General features: G+C 37.3%; 1 protein-coding gene across 1 annotated transcript in view; it reads left to right on the top strand.

Annotated features, from left to right (window-relative positions):
• ADGRA1 (adhesion G protein-coupled receptor A1) overlaps window positions 1-18,193 on the top strand; it is a 278,773-nt gene that overhangs the window by 93,772 nt on the left and 166,808 nt on the right. Inside the window, exons 3-4 of the mRNA XM_074591674.1 lie at window positions 7,054-7,125; window positions 10,972-11,043. Of these exons, the coding sequence (XP_074447775.1) occupies window positions 7,054-7,125; window positions 10,972-11,043 (144 nt within the window). The remainder of the gene's footprint in view (window positions 1-7,053; window positions 7,126-10,971; window positions 11,044-18,193) is intronic.

The raw sequence follows: 18,193 nt of genomic DNA, 5'->3' as shown, positions 1-18,193 counted from the left end.
AAAAAGAAAATTTAGGGAGAATGCCTAATCAACGTGCACCAAAATGCTAAACAAACAAAAGGCCTGTAGCCTCTGTGTCTGCAAAAGCAGACAATTATTGGACAATTATTGTCCGTGTTATGTGCATGTTTATGTTTATTATCTTGTGGGAATAATCTAAAAAAAGATTTATCCGTATGTCTTGAAACTTAACTGCAATGCAGCTGTAACTTTTCTGATTCTGGAAAGTAGATTAAATATCCACTCTCATCATAAAAAGACAACAGACAAGAGCTCTGGAATTTCATGGGAGTGCTTTAGATGTTGATGATACCAGGTTATGGATATCGATTAACCTGCCTGTTTCTTGGTATACGGTGTATGACCAATAATACATTCACCAACAATGAAGATGAAAATGAATTTTGATAATATCCAGGCCATCAAAGTATAACAATGAGTCACTGGCTCCTGACAGGTACTGTACGGATGGGTGCATTTGAAATGTCTTCAAACACATTTTACCAATATCATCTTAATTCTTTGTTCCTGTACCCAGGACTGCTAACCCTGACAGTTGCTATCATGACTGCAGGATAGGTGCTAAATGTTGTCTTTCATCACTGGCTATGCCTCTTTCTTACCACTGTGATCGTAATGATGTTTTAAAAGTGAATCTTCTTCAAGGGTCCAGAGTCTGCTTTCACTTCTAGGGCAAAGGTGCTACTTAGTTTGACTGGAATATTTCGCATGAGCAAGAAGTGGAAGATGTGACCTTATTATTTTTTTTCCCCGTTGTTGTTGTTGTTTCATAGTAATATGCAAAATGTGGAAAGTCAGTCATATTTCACTGGTATTTGGCATCTGCTCAACAACTGATTGCTCTTCTCAGAGCTTTTTTGGAAAGTTTGCAGCACCATAATGACAGCTTTCTAAACACAGATGTCCTCTTGGTACAACCTATAATTTTTTATGAAAGAGGTATCGATGTCAGGAATTTGAACGAAGTACTGGAATTAGTTGAACATTCTTGTTATGAATATGTATTCAAAATATCTACAGTACATATATTGTAAGTTGGGGGAGGAATCTGCAGTGCGTAGTTGTTGGTACAAAATGCCCAAAATGTCAGAATGTAGCTCAAGACAAATTGATTCTTTTGTTAATGGACTGTGTATATCTTAGCGATTTTTCTCACTATGTTTTATACTGTGTGAGTGCATACTGTGAAGTTGAAGCATCAAGAATCTCAAGAACACATTTAGATAATCAGGGATTTGGCCACGGAAGATGTCTAATAGCTGAGAGGCCTGGCGTAGCTATTAAATGTTCTTGTAAAGTCCCATTAGTAGCCTCTTCCTCTTGTTTCATTTACCTCTCAGCTAAGCCGTCAGGAAATGAATATTTCAAACACAGATTTCCCCTCCTTAAGTCAGCTGGTTTTGTTGAGGTAACTCCTCTTAAATGTCTTTAGTAAGTAAAAGTCATTTCAAAGATTAATGTCTAAGGATAAACTCCCAGCAGCTTGTGATACTTGCGTTTTTACCTGTGGAACTATTATTTGCATATTCATACAAATTATCTACACAAATGTAGGAAGACAGTGCCTAATGGTTATTGTATATACTTTATGTAAGTTCAGACTTGTAAGCGAAAAGGAAACTTCCCTCTGTTAATTTACTGTAATCATTTGTGATTGGTTTTTTTAGCAAAAAACACAGTCCATTCTATAGTGTTCTTTTACCTATTCAGGTCTTGCTAAGATCACAGTACCAGGCAGCACTTGTATCTAGCAACTATCATGAAATTAGAGGAAACATATTTCAATAAATATTGTAGTATTTTATTTTTGTGCAGCTGTGCAGCCTTGATATAAGTGCTGCAGTTGTTATGACTACAGCTAACTTTATGTAGCTTCCATCTATCTGTACTTGTACAAGGCACTTGGTTTTGATTTATTTTCAGGTCACGCCACTAGATCTATACACCCACACCACTAATGACACGTCATTCAGATTCAGAATAGATACTTTAGAGTTAGAACGCTGCATCAGAAATGATGCACAGCCATAACTGTTAGTTAGAAAATGCTTTCTTTTTAGACTTTAACTGGGTTGCGATGTGGCCGTTCAATATTATGATACTGGGGTTCTTTCACTTTTCCTCTTACTTTTGATTGGTGATAAAATCGCTTGCGTGGTATGTACGCGTGTGTGCATGTGTGTGGCCCAGGCTGGGCTGCTGTTTGGCATGCCTTGGATCATGACCTTTTGCCAAACCTCAGCAGTAGCTCTTGGGGAAAAAATGTAAACATACAACCAAATTTACTCTGGTTTCTTTATTTAGCTCAGTGAAAGTTGATACTCATTGCTGTAAGGCTTCAATATTGCAAACTCTTTGCTAAATTAGAAAATGGGAGAAGCTAATTTTATATTTTAATAAAAGTAATTTTGTAAAAAATACAAGTGGGAGACAAGCAAATAGATTCTCCTAATGTATAGTAAGAATTGTAAGTGATTAACAGTTGTGATAATTTTATTTATTTATTTTAATCACATTTTAGTCCTCAAGGATGACAAGAAGGAAAACACTTATTTTGTTAGGCCAGAAGTGCATGGAAACGTTATGGGATAATACTAATTACTAAGAAAGTGCCAGGATCGTGGGTAGTATAATCATCTACAATTTTCTGAGAATGTTCTTACTAAAATGACCTACCTAATTTAAGTTTAATTTCCAAAATAAGGGGACGAGATGTCTTGTTTGGGACAGTGCAAGTGATGGACACTTTTTCTTGAAATGGTCTGCCTTTTACTAAATTAAACTGGCCTTTTTTCTTCCTGTAGATGATAGTTTAAGATTATGCTGGTTTTTCCTATGTGGTTACAAGTTATGGGGAAACACAGCAGAGTTTCCATAAACGAGAACATACAGGATTTCAGTAAATGGAAGACCTTTTGTCTGCTTGGTTATTTTGACTGGCATTAAAACTCACCTGCCAACAGTTTGCCACTCATACTGACTCTTTTATATTTATTGTGAGCTGTTACCACTTTTGGCTATAAGAGACAATCACTTCACCAAATTGCAGAGCATTTAGATGAGTTGTCAGTTAACACAGAATGTGTGTGTAATCGATATAAAGATTAATGATTAAAACTGTCAGTTTCCCCTGCCTTAAAATGTGAATATTTGCTCTGAACTATGCCTCTAAATGGTTTTCAAATGTCCCCCAGTGCAAAACCTGAGATAAATCAGCACAGGTCCAAAGGATTTATAGTATTGGGTTGGGGGTTTTATTTTGGTTTGTTTGTTTGTATTTTAAGTTTTAAGGATACAGAAGTTTACATGATGAGAACAGTGTTTTCCATGTGGACGCACTCCTGTAACTTAAAGAACTTCCTTCAACCTGAGTAGTTACATATTTAACGTACTGTACAAACAGAGGGATCTACATTTCTTTCATGAGGATATTGCCAGTAATGCTGTCTACAGAAAGCTAAGCCATGATGTTTGGTGTGAACAGAACCAGAGCAGACCAAACTGTTTACTATCGAATATTTGAAGATTAAAAAACCCAAGGCTTTGGCTAACCCACACAGCAAAAACCCTAAACCGTTGAAGGAAAATACACTCATGTAGATTAACTTTTACCAAACTTATTGACTTGTCTTTGCGAGCTGATGGGACGCTGAAGAAGAGACTGCAGAAGTTGTGTATAAACAGTCTTGTTTATGAGAAGGTGTGGAAAATTCGGGGTTAAAGGAATTGTCACAACTTCTTGAGCAGATGAAGGCAGAAGAAAGATTAATCTAGTAGCTGCTGCTGGTATCAGGGAACCAAAAGGAAACTGTTTGACCACAAAATTTAAAAAACCCTAAAGCTTCTTCCAATTCTTAGAGAGTGTTTTCGTGGTAACAAACATCATTCTCTGTATTTCATTTGTGATTGAATCAGCCACTGTCACCTTCATGCAAATCCAGTAGAAGGGAAGGGGACCAAACAAAGGAGAAAACTGCTTTGCCTGGATCAGGGAATAGGGAGAAGGGCAGAACACCCCCAGGAGGGTGGCTGTAGCCCCTGATTCCTCTCTATTGCCCATGGGGTTGTTGTGTGCTTTGCCAGATAAGAACCAGTGCGAGCAACAACCGTAACATCTGTGTTTCTGCCATTGTTTTGCTTATGTGATTTCCAGGAGGAAAGAAAGAGCTTAGATCTATGCCTGAAATCAGTCGTAGGCTGTGCAGTTTTCTTATGAATGCTCAAACCACCATCACATTCCTTGCCTGAGCTCTGCACCTTTCTGTCTCCTGAACTGACACTTTCGTTTTTTCTTCCCCTCAGTCTGCCGCCTTTTCTCCCCCTGCTGCTGGCTCGTGTTGCTGGGTTCCTGAGACTATGGGGAATTTCGTGGGCTCTGACTCAGTCCCTTTCCCAGGCACTACAGCCGTGCTTATCTCTGTACTGCACAGGAGCAGGGCAAATGAAGCACTTCTGGGCTTTATGCTTTTCACTAGCTTAGCAACAAGTGAGGGACGGCTATTGTGGCTCCGGCAAATAAGAATGACCTATGCCATGTAATGTGGGTGCTTGAAATACCTATATGTGCGTACAGTTATGCGTCACTGTTTTAAAGTCACATCAGTACTGGACAACTGGAAAAGCTGCTGTATTTTTAATATGTTCTTGTAATATCCATTGTATCTGTGTGGACTGAAATTATCATATGCTGAGGGGGGACCTTATCAACACTTATAAATACTTACAGGGTGGGTGTCAGGAGGATGGGGCCAGGATCTTTTCGGTGGTGCCTGGGGACAGGACAAGAGGTAATGGGCACAAACTTGAGCATGGGAAGTTCCACCTAAACATGAGGAGGAACCTCTTTACTTTGGGGGTGGCAGAGCACTGGAACAGGCTGCCCAGAGAGGTGGTGGAGTCTCCAACTCTGGAGACATTCAAAACCCGCCTGGACGCGTTCCTGTGCAACCTGCTCTGGGTGACCCTGCTCTGGCAGGGGGGTTGGACTAGATGATCTCCAGAGGTCCCTTCCAACCCTATGATTCTATGATTCTATATTTCATCAAGTTTATTTGCATAATGAACAGATAATGTTTTATTAGTGAAAAACCAATTGAAAAAACGGAACTTTGAAACATCTTAAAGAAGCTAAGATAAAAACAGTAAGAAACTAAACCACTGATTTTCAGACATTCACGGCTAGAAAATTTTCTAATGTATTTCATAGCTTTATGAATGCTTGTAACTTCAGCTAAATTACTTAAATCACAGGTACTCTTAATAAGTAAACCTGTATGCTTTGCAATACTGACTTTTTAAAAAGACTCAAAGCAGAGCCTATTGTTTGATTTCCGTTTTCGTACCCTTTTCCTGGTCCTTTGCTTTTTTCAGTATGTCACAAGATCAGGTGCAGCACATAGTCATGATGAAAGCACTATGTAGAGCAAGCAGGAACAAAGAAGAAACAGTAATCTAAAATTGTTGGACAGGTGATGCTACCACGTATCATACCTCTGTATCATACCTTGCTGATTATGCAGTCTAAACTTCAAGCTGAGTAGACTTTACCAAATGCTAAGTGATTATGTTGAATCTTGTTCACAGCTAGGAATTTACAACTTAAGCAACTGAATATCTATATTTTCTAAATGGATCTGATATTCCAGGGTTGGGTTTTGTTCCACCAAAATTGCAGTCTTGGTCTGTTGATAGCTCTGCATTTCTTATACGTAAGACATATTGTACAAGACGTCTTGCACAAAAGTAATCAGAATATCTTATCACCTTCTTAAGGACTCCTGGTGTTGCATGTTGCAAGCTGAAAGCTGAACTTGACCGTTAAGAGTCTGACTGAGGTCTTTGTTAGGGATGGATCACGCATCAACATCATCACTAAAACGAAAAGGGTGTGACACACAAATTTTTGGAACTATATTCAAAAGATCTGCAAAAATGACTACCAAAATACAGAAATATTTATTTATGACTTTGTCTTTGAAATTAAAATATATCCTACCGTGAACTAAACATTTGGGATGAAATCTTTCCCTGTTGAGGGCAATCACAGCTAGTGGAACCAAGATTTCACCTAGTGTGCATTTTGTTTGCAGTAAAATAAAAAGCCATGAATAAGATGACTCACGTGGCTGTTGATACATCCATACTTCGGCAGAGTCAAGCAGTGTATGTGCTGCAATATCCTGGAAGTGGCCAGTCTGAGAAACAACACTGATATTATTGCGCACCAGTCATTCCCTATGAATTGCAAATTGTCAGAAGATGAACACTGACTCTACAAGAATTTACAGCATTTATCTTCTAGGCCTGCTTATCTAATTGCACTGAAGGCATTTCCTCAGGGTTCACATCACGAAAGTCTTGAGACAATTCAGTTGTAAATCTCTGTGGGGACTGAGCTGAGAGCAATGGCATGGCCCCAAGCACTGTGCCAAGAGCAGATGAGATTACTAATGCCAGTGAAATATTCTTTATCTGCTCAACAACCAATCCTCTGGATTGTCACCAAGTGCAAAATGAAGCACCTATCTGCCAAATATGAGAAATTGCTTGTATTTCGGGACAGAAACCTGACCTATCTGTTTGTCTCACATGCCAGCTGCTTTGCCTACATTAGGTGGAAATGAGAAATCTATTCAGTGTAAAGTGCACAGCACAATGAATAAGCAAACTAAAAGACTCTTGCTTTGCTGACTGATTATTTTCTTCGCTCATTGATTAAAACATTTTTCCCGGGGCAAGAGTGGGTGGTAAGCTTGGTTTGAAAAGTATAAATAAGAAAAGAATTAAAACAAGCAGGTTTGGGTTTTTTTTTTTAACATCTGATCTTAACCATCTTCTTGGAAAAATATGTTTTTATAAACTGCAAATTATGTAATATTTTTGATGTTACCATTTTAAAAGAAATTAATTCTTGTTTTTAGCTAAGACAAATAAAGGTTAGAATTTCATTGCATTTCACACTGCTCCTCATGTGTAACAGTAGTACAGTAAGTAAAGTGATAATTAATTGCTCCTCCTATTATGTCTCTCTAGAGATCTGAAGAATAATTTGATCAGCACAATTGAGCCAGGGGCCTTCCATGGACTTTCAGAACTCAAGCGCCTGTAAGTATTAATTCCATTTGAATTATTCTGCAAACTGTGTTTGTATCGACATTTCTATCCTTGGCAACTCAAATATGCCACCAAGCAATAATCACATAAGGACACTGGCTGTAAAATAGAAAATCACACACCGTGCTTTTTAAATTTACCAGGCCTTTTTCTTCTTTCTCTCCTTTTTTTTCCCCATTTCCCCTTTCTTTTTTACCTTTTCCCATTTAAAATAATCTACTTGCTCTCCAGTAAATGTCCTAACAAGTACATCTATAAAGGTAAAAAACATGCTTAATTAATGACTTAGCAGAACAATATATCACTATAGTCATTAATCAGAAATAAAACTAAGTGGTTTAAGTATGTGTGAACAATGTTTTGTTCTACACTAAGTTTTTTCATTGTGTAAGGTCTACTATTATCACAGACCTGGTCTATAAAATAAATTCTTAGACAGGAAACTTTGTCATGCTTTCGAATTTGTCTACCATTTTCATACCTCTCACATTGACTCTGCTTGACATTTTTTATTTTTAGCATGGTTTTCTAAGGAAACAAGACTTATGCAATATATTGCCTGTCCATCATTCTTGCATTCTTCTTTTTGAAAAGGTTCTCGTGGTACTTTTGAAAGGACTGACTGATTTTTAAACGACATTTGTAGAGAGTAAAAATATCTAAGTTACTAAGATCCTACAAGTGGGCCTTTTTGCTTTTGATTAACAAGGACTACAGACCCTCCTTAGTTCTACTCAGCCTAAAGGAAAAGTGAGATGAACCCTTTTTCAGTTATAATTTTCCAAGTGAGAGCATCCAAATGTCCATGTAATGGCTAACCAGGCCATCAGCACGCACCAGAAATCTGCCTAGCCGTCGTGTGTGCTGTCGTTTGTGTGATGAGAAAACCTATGAGAAAACAGGGATTATTTTTGTGGGATGGGAAGATTTAGAGGAGAAGGAATGCAAATCCACAGAAAAAGAAATTTACAAATCCTTCTGCTTTTCTCCTCTGAGGTTAAATTCCCTAACGGCTGTGTACAGGGAACACTGCACAACCTAAGTAAAAGATCATACAGGTAGCGGTATTTTCTAACACCAACCACTAAGTTTTAGTGCATTTGGGTAGAAAGCCAATGACATAATGATGATGAAGTCAGAGTAGCATATATATTTTTAATACAAAGAAAAACACTAGGTTGAAACTTTCTCGCTCGCTCTGTATATAGGGATAACAATACAATGAAATGATCGAAATGAGTACTAATTGTTGCTTTGGCCGCATGCTCTAATAACACAACCCTGACCTCTTGTGGGAAAACCAGGAAACCTGTGCAAGTCATGGGCTGCACATCTGAAGACTGCACAGGTGGAGGCTTGGGTCAGCCAGGAGAGGCAGGTCAAGGATGAGGAAGTCATTAGGCACTGGGAAAAGTGACAAGAAAAGACTCTTCAGCAAACTAGAAAAGGCAACCTTGGGATTTATCATGCTAGATCTCAAAAAACTCCTCGTTGCTGATATGAACAGGTAATGCTGGGAGCAATCTAGATACAGGGACTTGATTAATTACTAGACTGCCACATGTTTGGTACAAATCGTGTAGTCCATGGTAAACAAGAAAATCTCTGCATTCCTTCACTGTGCAACTGTTGGGTAGCAGGCAGTTGAGCTAAAGGAATAAATAGCGTAAACTCCAGTTGAATGCTGAATGTAGTAATTACTTTAAGACTACATTACATTCACATCTTCTTATTTCCCATGTAAAATATAAATGATGCTGTGAAAAGCAGAAGCTGATATAATATGGACAACTGCAAGAGATATGGCTATGGCAAGTCAGACAGAAAAACTGCAGGCTGTCAACATCAGAATGTTTTCTGTGAATGATTTGGGGAACCATAATAATTTGTATTTGAATGACAAACTGAATTATTTCAAGGGTTTACTCAAAAAGCTACACACAAAATTGATGAAAATTGAAAATTTATGAAACATTAAAATTACGGCACTTGGTTATTCAACAGAGGAGTTTTGTTTTCCCTGATGTCAATTTTACAAGTCATCATTAGTAAGTTAAATGTCTTACTCCTGAAAAGGAACACCAGCTTTGTACGTTATGAATTGAATTATGTCTACTATTACATGTATTAGTCTGGAGGAATGTGCAGCAAGTTGTCTTTTCTTTTTGCTAATATTTTTTAGAAAACATGTTTTGCAATACTGAGATTTCAGCTACTGCCATAAATCTTATTGTGAAAATAACACTCATTGAAGTAAACTTTGAGAAAAGGGTATGTAGCCTTTCACTTTATTAAAAATACCAACTTACTGGGTGCCACACTTAAAGAAATATGCACTTGTTTTGATTAGTTTTGACGAAATTTACTTTTGCTACCCAAATTATGCCCCACATAGTGATGCGTTTCTTCCGTATGTGTTCAGACTTTGCTTAGGCAGAAGTAAAGCATTGCCCAACCAAGAATTCTGGGTAGATTCTCGTTTACTGTTTACCTCTTCTAATAGAAAGATATCTATTCATATATATATGTATTTGTATGTTTATTTGTCTTAAACTTGCATTTTTAGATTTTCTGTGTAGCTCTCATTAGGAGAACTTAAAGAATAATGCTAATATGTAATTATTGCACTATATTGTTATCCACACTATTTTCTCAGCTGTTGCCTACTTAATATCCTTGACAAGCATTTAAGAAATATTTTCATTCTAATGTGATGTTTCATCATTTAATTGTACAACGATATAATCTTTGTCTGATAGGACAAGACTTTGCAGTGAATTCTAAAGAAATTGCCTTCACATTCTAGCTAATTGGATATGTCTCCATGAAAGCAATAACTAGATTTTTCAAACTACAACCCTTATTCTCCTTTTTGATGACTTTAGTGTTCTCATATAACAATAGAAAAACAGGGAATCCGCACAACGTAACAAAGGAATTGGAAGACTACTACTGATTCTAAACCAAAAACATATTCAGATCAATGTTAACATTTTATTGGATGTATAATCACTTAAAATCCCTATATTACTGCAATTATTTAAAAAAAAAACCATACTTGATAAGAAGGAAAATTTGAGTCAAGGTTGAAAACCAAATATGTAAAAATTAAACCCTAGTTCAGAACGCACCAAAGGGCAGCATTCATGGTGTTATCACAACATAACTGTTCGTCCCTACTTTTGTCTCCTTCCTGTAAGTATCCCATACATAATGTTGTATGTATGACTTGTACAGAAAACACCCATTCACCTTTCTGCAGAGAGGAGTTACGGAACGTAATGCCTTGTACTGTTTGTGGTCTAGACAGCCACAGTATTGCTCTTCAAAGACCTTGCCAAGTGCTTATCAGGACTGACCTTCTTACTCACTCAAGAATTAATTGCCCTCTGGTTTCTGCGATTTCTTCAGCAAGAAAGGATTCTGTCAATGAGATGAGATATTAGTAAACAGTAAAAATATGTCAATTTTTGCTGAATATTGCATGCAACAAAATGCATAGTATTTTTCAGAAGTAAATGAATAGATGCTAGTAACTTTGATAAAGAAAATTCTTTATATTGGAAATGATTTTTTTTTTATTTGCGACATATACTAATGACATTAAAATGTGGTTTTATGTAAGTTGCAGGATGGTGTGTTTAATTGCGGAATATTGCTCAGTAATGGTAATACAAAAGTTGTTAAATCTATTTAATTCAGTTATGTTACACTATGGACAAAGGTTTTATTTCTTGTTTGTCTCCAGCCCCTTAAGAGTTAAAGAGGCTGTATGTGATTATGTATATGAAAAAGACAGGCCTAATGTTTCACGGTTTTTTTGTTTGTTTGTTTCAGGGATCTTTCAAATAACAGAATTGGTTGCCTAACACCAGAAATGTTTGTTGGACTTAACAGTCTTCACAAACTGTGAGTATAATACCACAGGAGAAATCCAAACTGCCACATGGTTTACCTGAGTACAGTTGGCAATAAACTTTCATTATAAGAAAATTATAGGTTTTGTACTAAAAAAAAAATTTCATTTTCACATTGCAAAGAGGCTGAACGTGACATTTCTGTTTGCTTGTCTCAGAAACAATTCAAGGTCAAGCACACAGATGAGACGTTTACTGGTTAAAAGGGATACATTGCTCTTTCTAACCATTACGGATCAATTAGAATTTTATAACTTTTTTTTTTTCCTTAAGTGCGTTACATAAAAAAATAAGCATATACTCAGACAAAAAATGTATGAAGTGTCAAGCAAATTTGGAATATCAGGGTATTTAAAATTGCTTCAGAAATATCAATTTTAGACAGTCTAAGGTGTTGTGTTGTACACTTTATTTGTCATAGTACTTTTTGAGTGATTAGTTTATCATATGCAACTGCACTGGAATATGCTCTAGGGAGCAAAGCAATCAACTTGCGTATCCATAAGCACGCCAGGGCGCTGTGTGATCAATAGGTCATCAGGCTATTCTAGAAAGAGCACTCAGAAAACATGAGAGTATGATAGTATACCCAGGCTGTTCAGTTTTGGGGATAATCAGATGACCTGGAAGAAGAGATAAAATGTGCAACGACGAAGTTTGCTAGTAGGTACTAAGTTAACCAAAGAATTAGAGAGAAGGGTTGATTTTTAAGGACAGCAGTAATGTACAGGACTGGGCAGTAAAGTGGCAGATGAAATTTATTGTAGATAAATACTAAGTGATGGAAGGGAGAAGGAAGCTCAGTCTGTTCTGAGCTAACCATTAACATGCAGGAATGATCTTTTGAGATTAGAGTGGGTAATGCCATGAAAACATCTGCTCAGTATCATTTAAAAAAAAAAGGGGGGGAGTATTATTAAAGGAAGAGAGAACAAATTGGAGAACATCCATTGTACAGTAAAAAAGCAAAGAACCTGCATTTTTAATACTGTGAGCGCTTCCAGTCTGCCCACCTCAAAAAGATGACGAAAACTAGAAAAGGTTCAGAGGAGGACAGAATGGAATGGCCAAAAGTGTGGTACAGCATAGGAAAGTGCTAGGAATTAGTAAATTGGCTGCGACTTTCCTGGCTGGAAAGGGACAATTCACAGGAAGGGCCCTGGTTTAAATGGACGTTTGGCCAGACCCAGAGGGCTCTGTGTCTTCATTGATATCTGTCTTCATTTCTGAATGGGAAATACATTCCTGTACTGCATCATAGTGTGTTACAAATCTCATACTTTATTTTCTTCCTCTCCAGCCAGTTCTGGCATTTCCTTAGAAAAACAGGGAAATCTTTCTAGAAAGATCTGCCATGAGGTCAAGATGACACCAGGTAAAAGGCTGAAATCTGGCATGCTTACTGATCACATTACTGAGAGTAACTATGCCACATCTTCTCTGATGAAAACAAGTGAGAACAGCTGATGGGAAGAGCCTCGATAGCATGCTGATGACCAGGTGCAGGCTGCCCCTCTTTTTACTCGTCTAAAGATGAGTTGACAAATTGGGCAAGACCAACTCTGCTGTTGAGGGTTGCTGGGTCTCCTTTTGTTGTGCACAGTGAACATGACCGTGACTATATAGCCAGATTACCATAGGAGGTATGTTTAATTCAAAATGGTGAAGTCATCTTATTAAATGGAAGGTGCCTCTAGATGCTAGGAGCAACCTCAACAGAAACTGTTCAAAACCCTGATCTCTCAGAAAAACATGTCTAAGAGTTCCATTCATAAATCTTCCAGACTTCATCTTAAAAGCTAATTAGAAGTTAAATACAGAACTTCAGTCCTGTGATGGTAAGGAACAGAAATTCATTCACAGTGAGTGTACAACATTTATTCTGTGGCAGTGTTTGGCTGTACTATCCCCTTTCCTCTGAAGACCAGGAAAGAGTGTGGCAGTATATCTCCTCATCCTTCACTGATACCAGAGATGTCAGAAAAAGGCGCAATATGCATGCTACATGCCCGTAGTTACTGGGCTGATCAAACACACCAGTACAGTTTCCTTTTGTAAAATCGATTTGCCATATCCCTGCTCATTCTAGTAACCCGTGTACCTGTCCCAGCGTTGGCAAATCTTTTCTGAGCATGCAGATCCAGAGAAAGTCTCCCAGTTCCCTCTACACTATCGTTAACACCGTGTCTTCCTTCCTCTGGTCTTTTTGTGCATCCTAAGTAAATATTTATGTTTCCCTCAAGATGGAGCTAACTTTCATTTCCAATGGATGTAGATCCAGAGCTTTTTGTATTGTTTTCCATCTGAGGCCGCAGTTTATTGCAGAAGTTTGAATTAAACCTTTCTTAAGTATGATTCTCAAGTGCCGTTCTTGTTACACTTTTCACTTTGAATATTATTTAATGAAATTACTAGACATCTCATCTTCAAGAGTGTTCACCTCTCCTTGTCTGATAGTTCTCTTAATGTTGACCAGTCGTTGGTTTTGTTATTATGAGATTTCATTTTCATGTGCTTACATTTCTGAGCCAGTCATTTGTGAAAGCACTAAATACAATCAGTCACAAGAGTGTTTGTGCAGAACACTAGTAAAGTCTTACTCCTCTCCCTTCTATCCTGTCCATTATCTTACAGTGTCTTACAATAAATGCACTTAACGCCAGGTTCTTCATGCTTTAATGGCTGTTACGTCCATGCATCAGTGGCAAAAATGATGATTCTGGTAACTGTAGACCTGTTAGCCTGGCCTCATTGTATTTGATGCAGTAAACGAGTGAGTTTTGAATGAAAGAAAAATGGAAAAAAATGTTGGCAAATCAGAAATGGGGAAAAAAAATCAATATACATCTATTGGAGATGTATCATTTAATCATATAAAAAAGAACACTAATTTTCTAGACAAGGAAAATTGTTTCTTGATTTTCATATACATGTAACATGATACCACTTAAGCAGGAGAAAACCATTAACATTTGTACTAGTGATTTCATGTGAGTGGTATTAGCCTAGAAGGCCTCTGGTTGCTCAGGTATTTTTCTGATTTTAACTAGTTCTGCAAATCAGTATTCATGTTGTAGGTGATCTTGGGAAAGGTAATTTCCAGAATTTAGTGTATGCTCCTCCCATAAATACCTATAATCCAAATGACCGACCTTACTGAACAGAATAGAAAACAGTGGTAATGGGATATATTTAGGCAATATATAATATCTACCCTTTCTTCCTTTCTTACTTATAATATAGTAGTATTGCTAAAGTGTCTTTTGCACCTTGTTTTAGTATACTTTCCAAAGTTTAATTTAATTTTTGGTAATTCTCATCGTCCCTCTATGCTTCCTGTCTTTTTGCTAACGTTTTCCTGTTCGTTATAGTCTCTCTACTTCTGTGATCTTTTTAGAACTTGCATTCTTTTTTCAAGGTTTAAGATTTGGTTATTGATCCATTTAGTCTATCTTCCATTTTTCTCATTTGGGTTTTAAATTGCCTTTCTACCATTGACTTAACAAATGGGGCCATCCTGCATTCCAGGTCATGTACTTTAATAGTTCTTTGCTAGTTACTTTATTTATTTATTTACTTTTTATTTCAAAAGTCTGTCCTTTGAAATCAGAGGCATAGTAATAGATAAGTCTAATTTTCCCTTTCGTCTGAAGTAAATCAGTTCATGATTGCTATGGCAAAAGTTACGACTTTCTGTTTAGTAGGGACTGTCCTCCTTAGCAAAACAAAGTCAGAGAGTACCATTTCTCTTGTTGGGTCAGTGATTATTCTGTGAAGAAATACAACCACAATCTCAATCAAGAGGAACCACTCCCTGCTGTTCATAATATCATTTGTTCCTTGGTCTCGGAAATCTCATTTAATTACATATTGCTGATAGTAATTATTTGAGCTGGGATCTCAATTTGCCTCTGATGTAAGAACTGGTGATTGCTCGTTGACTGCAAGCTAATGCCACCTGGTACTTTTCTAACACTTTCTAGCTTTTTTTTGTGTGGAAGTTCATACAAACTTCCCGGAATCAAACTTTTTAGACCTGTTTAAAATACAGTAAGTCACCTTTCCGTTGCTACTGATACTTCTGAATTATGCTTACTTGTCGTTTCAGGAGTATGAGAAAGCTGTTCTCTGAAAAGGTTATGGAGAAGCATTTACTCAGTGTAACATCAGTGTATGTAGCTGTACCAGGGAAAAGATGACAAGTTCTTAGACATGGAACTGGTTTCAGAGCCACCAAGTGTGGTTTAGGTTACTGAAGGAGCAATATAAAGATGTATACATACGTGTTGATTTATGCAGTTGCTGATTGTGGTAATTAGAGCTCTCCTGTGTTATGTTAGCAGAGATGAAGTACAGAAGAATCTTTGCAGGCTGTTATCAAAACCAGTAGGGAGAGCCATGAGTCCACTGGAAGGAGCAAAGGACATAAATCTTTTCATGCACCTTCGGTGAAGTGCAGGGATGAGATTTTCATACACTGTTTGCAAGCAGAAATACCAGGTGAAATAAAATAACACAGTGTATTTCAGGTGATCTTGTAAATTTAATTCAGTTTGAAAAAATGGAATTAGAGCTGAAAAATCAGCCCTAGGCCCAAACCGACATTAGATGTTTAACCAAATGACATGATGCGTTTATCTAAACTGAGTAGGGCGAAGGTATGTTTAAATACTTTGCTAAAATGAAGGATGAGAACTGCCTGAGCTTTCAGGGATAATGCAAACACTCTTCAGAGGGCTTGGTAGTTTTGTGCAGCCTATTTTAGAACCGGACAACCTACAGGATTCTTGAATTTAGAATAATTTAATTAGTAGTATCTTCTAGCATTGTTTTGAAAACATGCATACATAAAGAAACCACAAAAAATTCTCAGTCTCTTGATAATGTAGAAAAGACGACTTTTACTCCAGTTGCAGTCAGGGTCAGGATGTGTATTTCAGTGAACAGGAATTGAATTTCAAGTTACTAATGAAATCTGAAATTTCACACAGCTCCTGAAATTACTGCAGCCAGTGAGTTGTGATTATGTTCCTTGAGACTGATCTAATTTTTACACCTTCTTGGATTTGATGATTTGTACTCTGGAAAATGATTCCAAAATGCTTTCACATCCTATGACAGATGCAGCTGACAGTGCCTCAGACAGTATAAGAGAAGATTTATTATGTCTTCAAAGATATTAGCTTAACTTTTTTGGCTTATATATTACCCTTTGGCTGTGTTTATGTTATGATGAGGTGCACATATTCTAACTAGGAGTGACATAATTGAATGCAACAAATCTTCCAAATCTCCTTCGGTCCCTCAGTGGCCATGTTTCAGTGCTTTGTTCCAGAATTACGTATGCAAATATATTTCTGCTAGGTAATGGAGCTGCCATCCACATTAATTCTGTTTATATTTAATCTAAATATCAAGAGCTGTGGAATACTGGGATGGTGCCACTGTAGTGATACACCAGCTTTAATTTCTTTAGTCCCCATAAGTTAGCTCTTCAGGTTCTGAAATGCTGCAACTTCAAATCTGTTTCAGCAAGGAGCTACTGCTGGATCTTCCTTTTGGAAGTTCGAAACAGAACTTCCTCCTCACTTCCAATGTTTTGATTAAAGTATATCTGATTTATTCTTCATCCTGCCTCTGCATCTTCATCAGCAGTCAGCTTTATGATAATATTATACCATAAATTCTTGTGTGACTTTCTTGCTGTCATTGAAGCAACTAATCACTTTATCTGGTGCCAGAAATAAAGTACAAAACCAGGAAAGTGGTGAATCAAACAGACCCCACTTCAGCAACATCAAGAAAATACGCACCATAACCTCCCCTCTCTGTATTTTCCCCTCCTATCCCAGTCTTTTTGCACAGAAGATCAATCTGTCACCCTTGCATTCAGCTTTTGCTTTTTAATACTGCTCGTAAGAGTGAAACATTCTTCATATCCATATACTCCTGCTCCTACCTATATTTTGCCTCAGAACAGTCCTTTGAGACCCATTTGTCATTTATATTAAAGCTTTTGGCGTAAGTATTTTATTAATTTATGTAAAGGCAAAAGAGTATTTGGTATATGAAAAAAATAAGTGTAGGACCTTATTCGTAAAACTAAAATGTTTTACCTCTGATATAAGAGAAAGCACATGTTTCTGTTAATGGACTAAGTTAATGGCATAGTAAGTGCTATCAGCTTTGGAGTGCATTAATTTGTTACGTTTGAAATGTTTGCAAACTAGGTGATACAGATGTTTTTAGAACAAATGTCCTTTCAAATCAAGCAAGCGTGGGTTTCAGGATATCTGAAATGGCGGAATTTCACAACGTTATGCATTTGGAGAGATTTTAATATATAACATAAATGATGTAAACTGACAGAACCAAGCATTTGCCAGAATCAGATATCTAGCTCAGAAATACATGTGTTATTGGGGTGATTTAAGAAGATTTCTGAAAGGTTTGTTAGAGAAGAAGCTATTCCCGCTGTTGGAGATCGAGATATTGTAATTATGTGTTTCTGCAGCATAGAAATGTATTGCTTTATGATTTATACAGCCCTCTGAACACGATCCTAGTTTGTTAATTATTAGTAGTAATATGGAAACTTCAAACCAGGTCATTGCCAGAAGAATACAAAAGAATGTTAAAATTGGCTTGCTGGCTTTGTGCTGACTTTTGAACTGTCAGGAACTCAATTATTCCAGCACTTGGCAAAACCACCGAAGAAAAGGGTTACATACTTTTCTACCATGGTAAAAAGAAACCGAAAACCTGTAAATGGAACGTGAGTCAGGATTTTTTAGGTTAGCATAACGTAGGTCTGCTCTGGCTAGATATCTTGGTGGATTTGGTAGGACCTATGGAAAGTGCATAGATTGAGTAGGCGCAGAATGGGCACCGCTGGAAGGTGCATAGCTACCGTACATCTGCTGTACCCTGCTACATCAGCTGTGGAAATGACTTACAGTTTTTCCCTGTTTCCTGAAGTATTGCCCAGAGATAAAGCCTTCCTTTGGCCCAAATGGAATTACCAAACTTGACTTGGCGTCGAGCTTGTTTTGCGGTATGAAGCCTGGCCAGCTATTTAAGGGGAAAGCTGGGATTTGCATCAGATCAGAAATGTTGTCGTACTGCAGTGGGGCAAGGCAGAG

Source organism: Larus michahellis, chromosome 6 (assembly GCF_964199755.1).
Source record: "Larus michahellis chromosome 6, bLarMic1.1, whole genome shotgun sequence".
Taxonomy (NCBI): domain Eukaryota; kingdom Metazoa; phylum Chordata; class Aves; order Charadriiformes; family Laridae; genus Larus; species Larus michahellis.
Note: the sequence above shows the minus strand (reverse complement) of the source record. Positions and strands in the feature narration are given on the sequence as shown.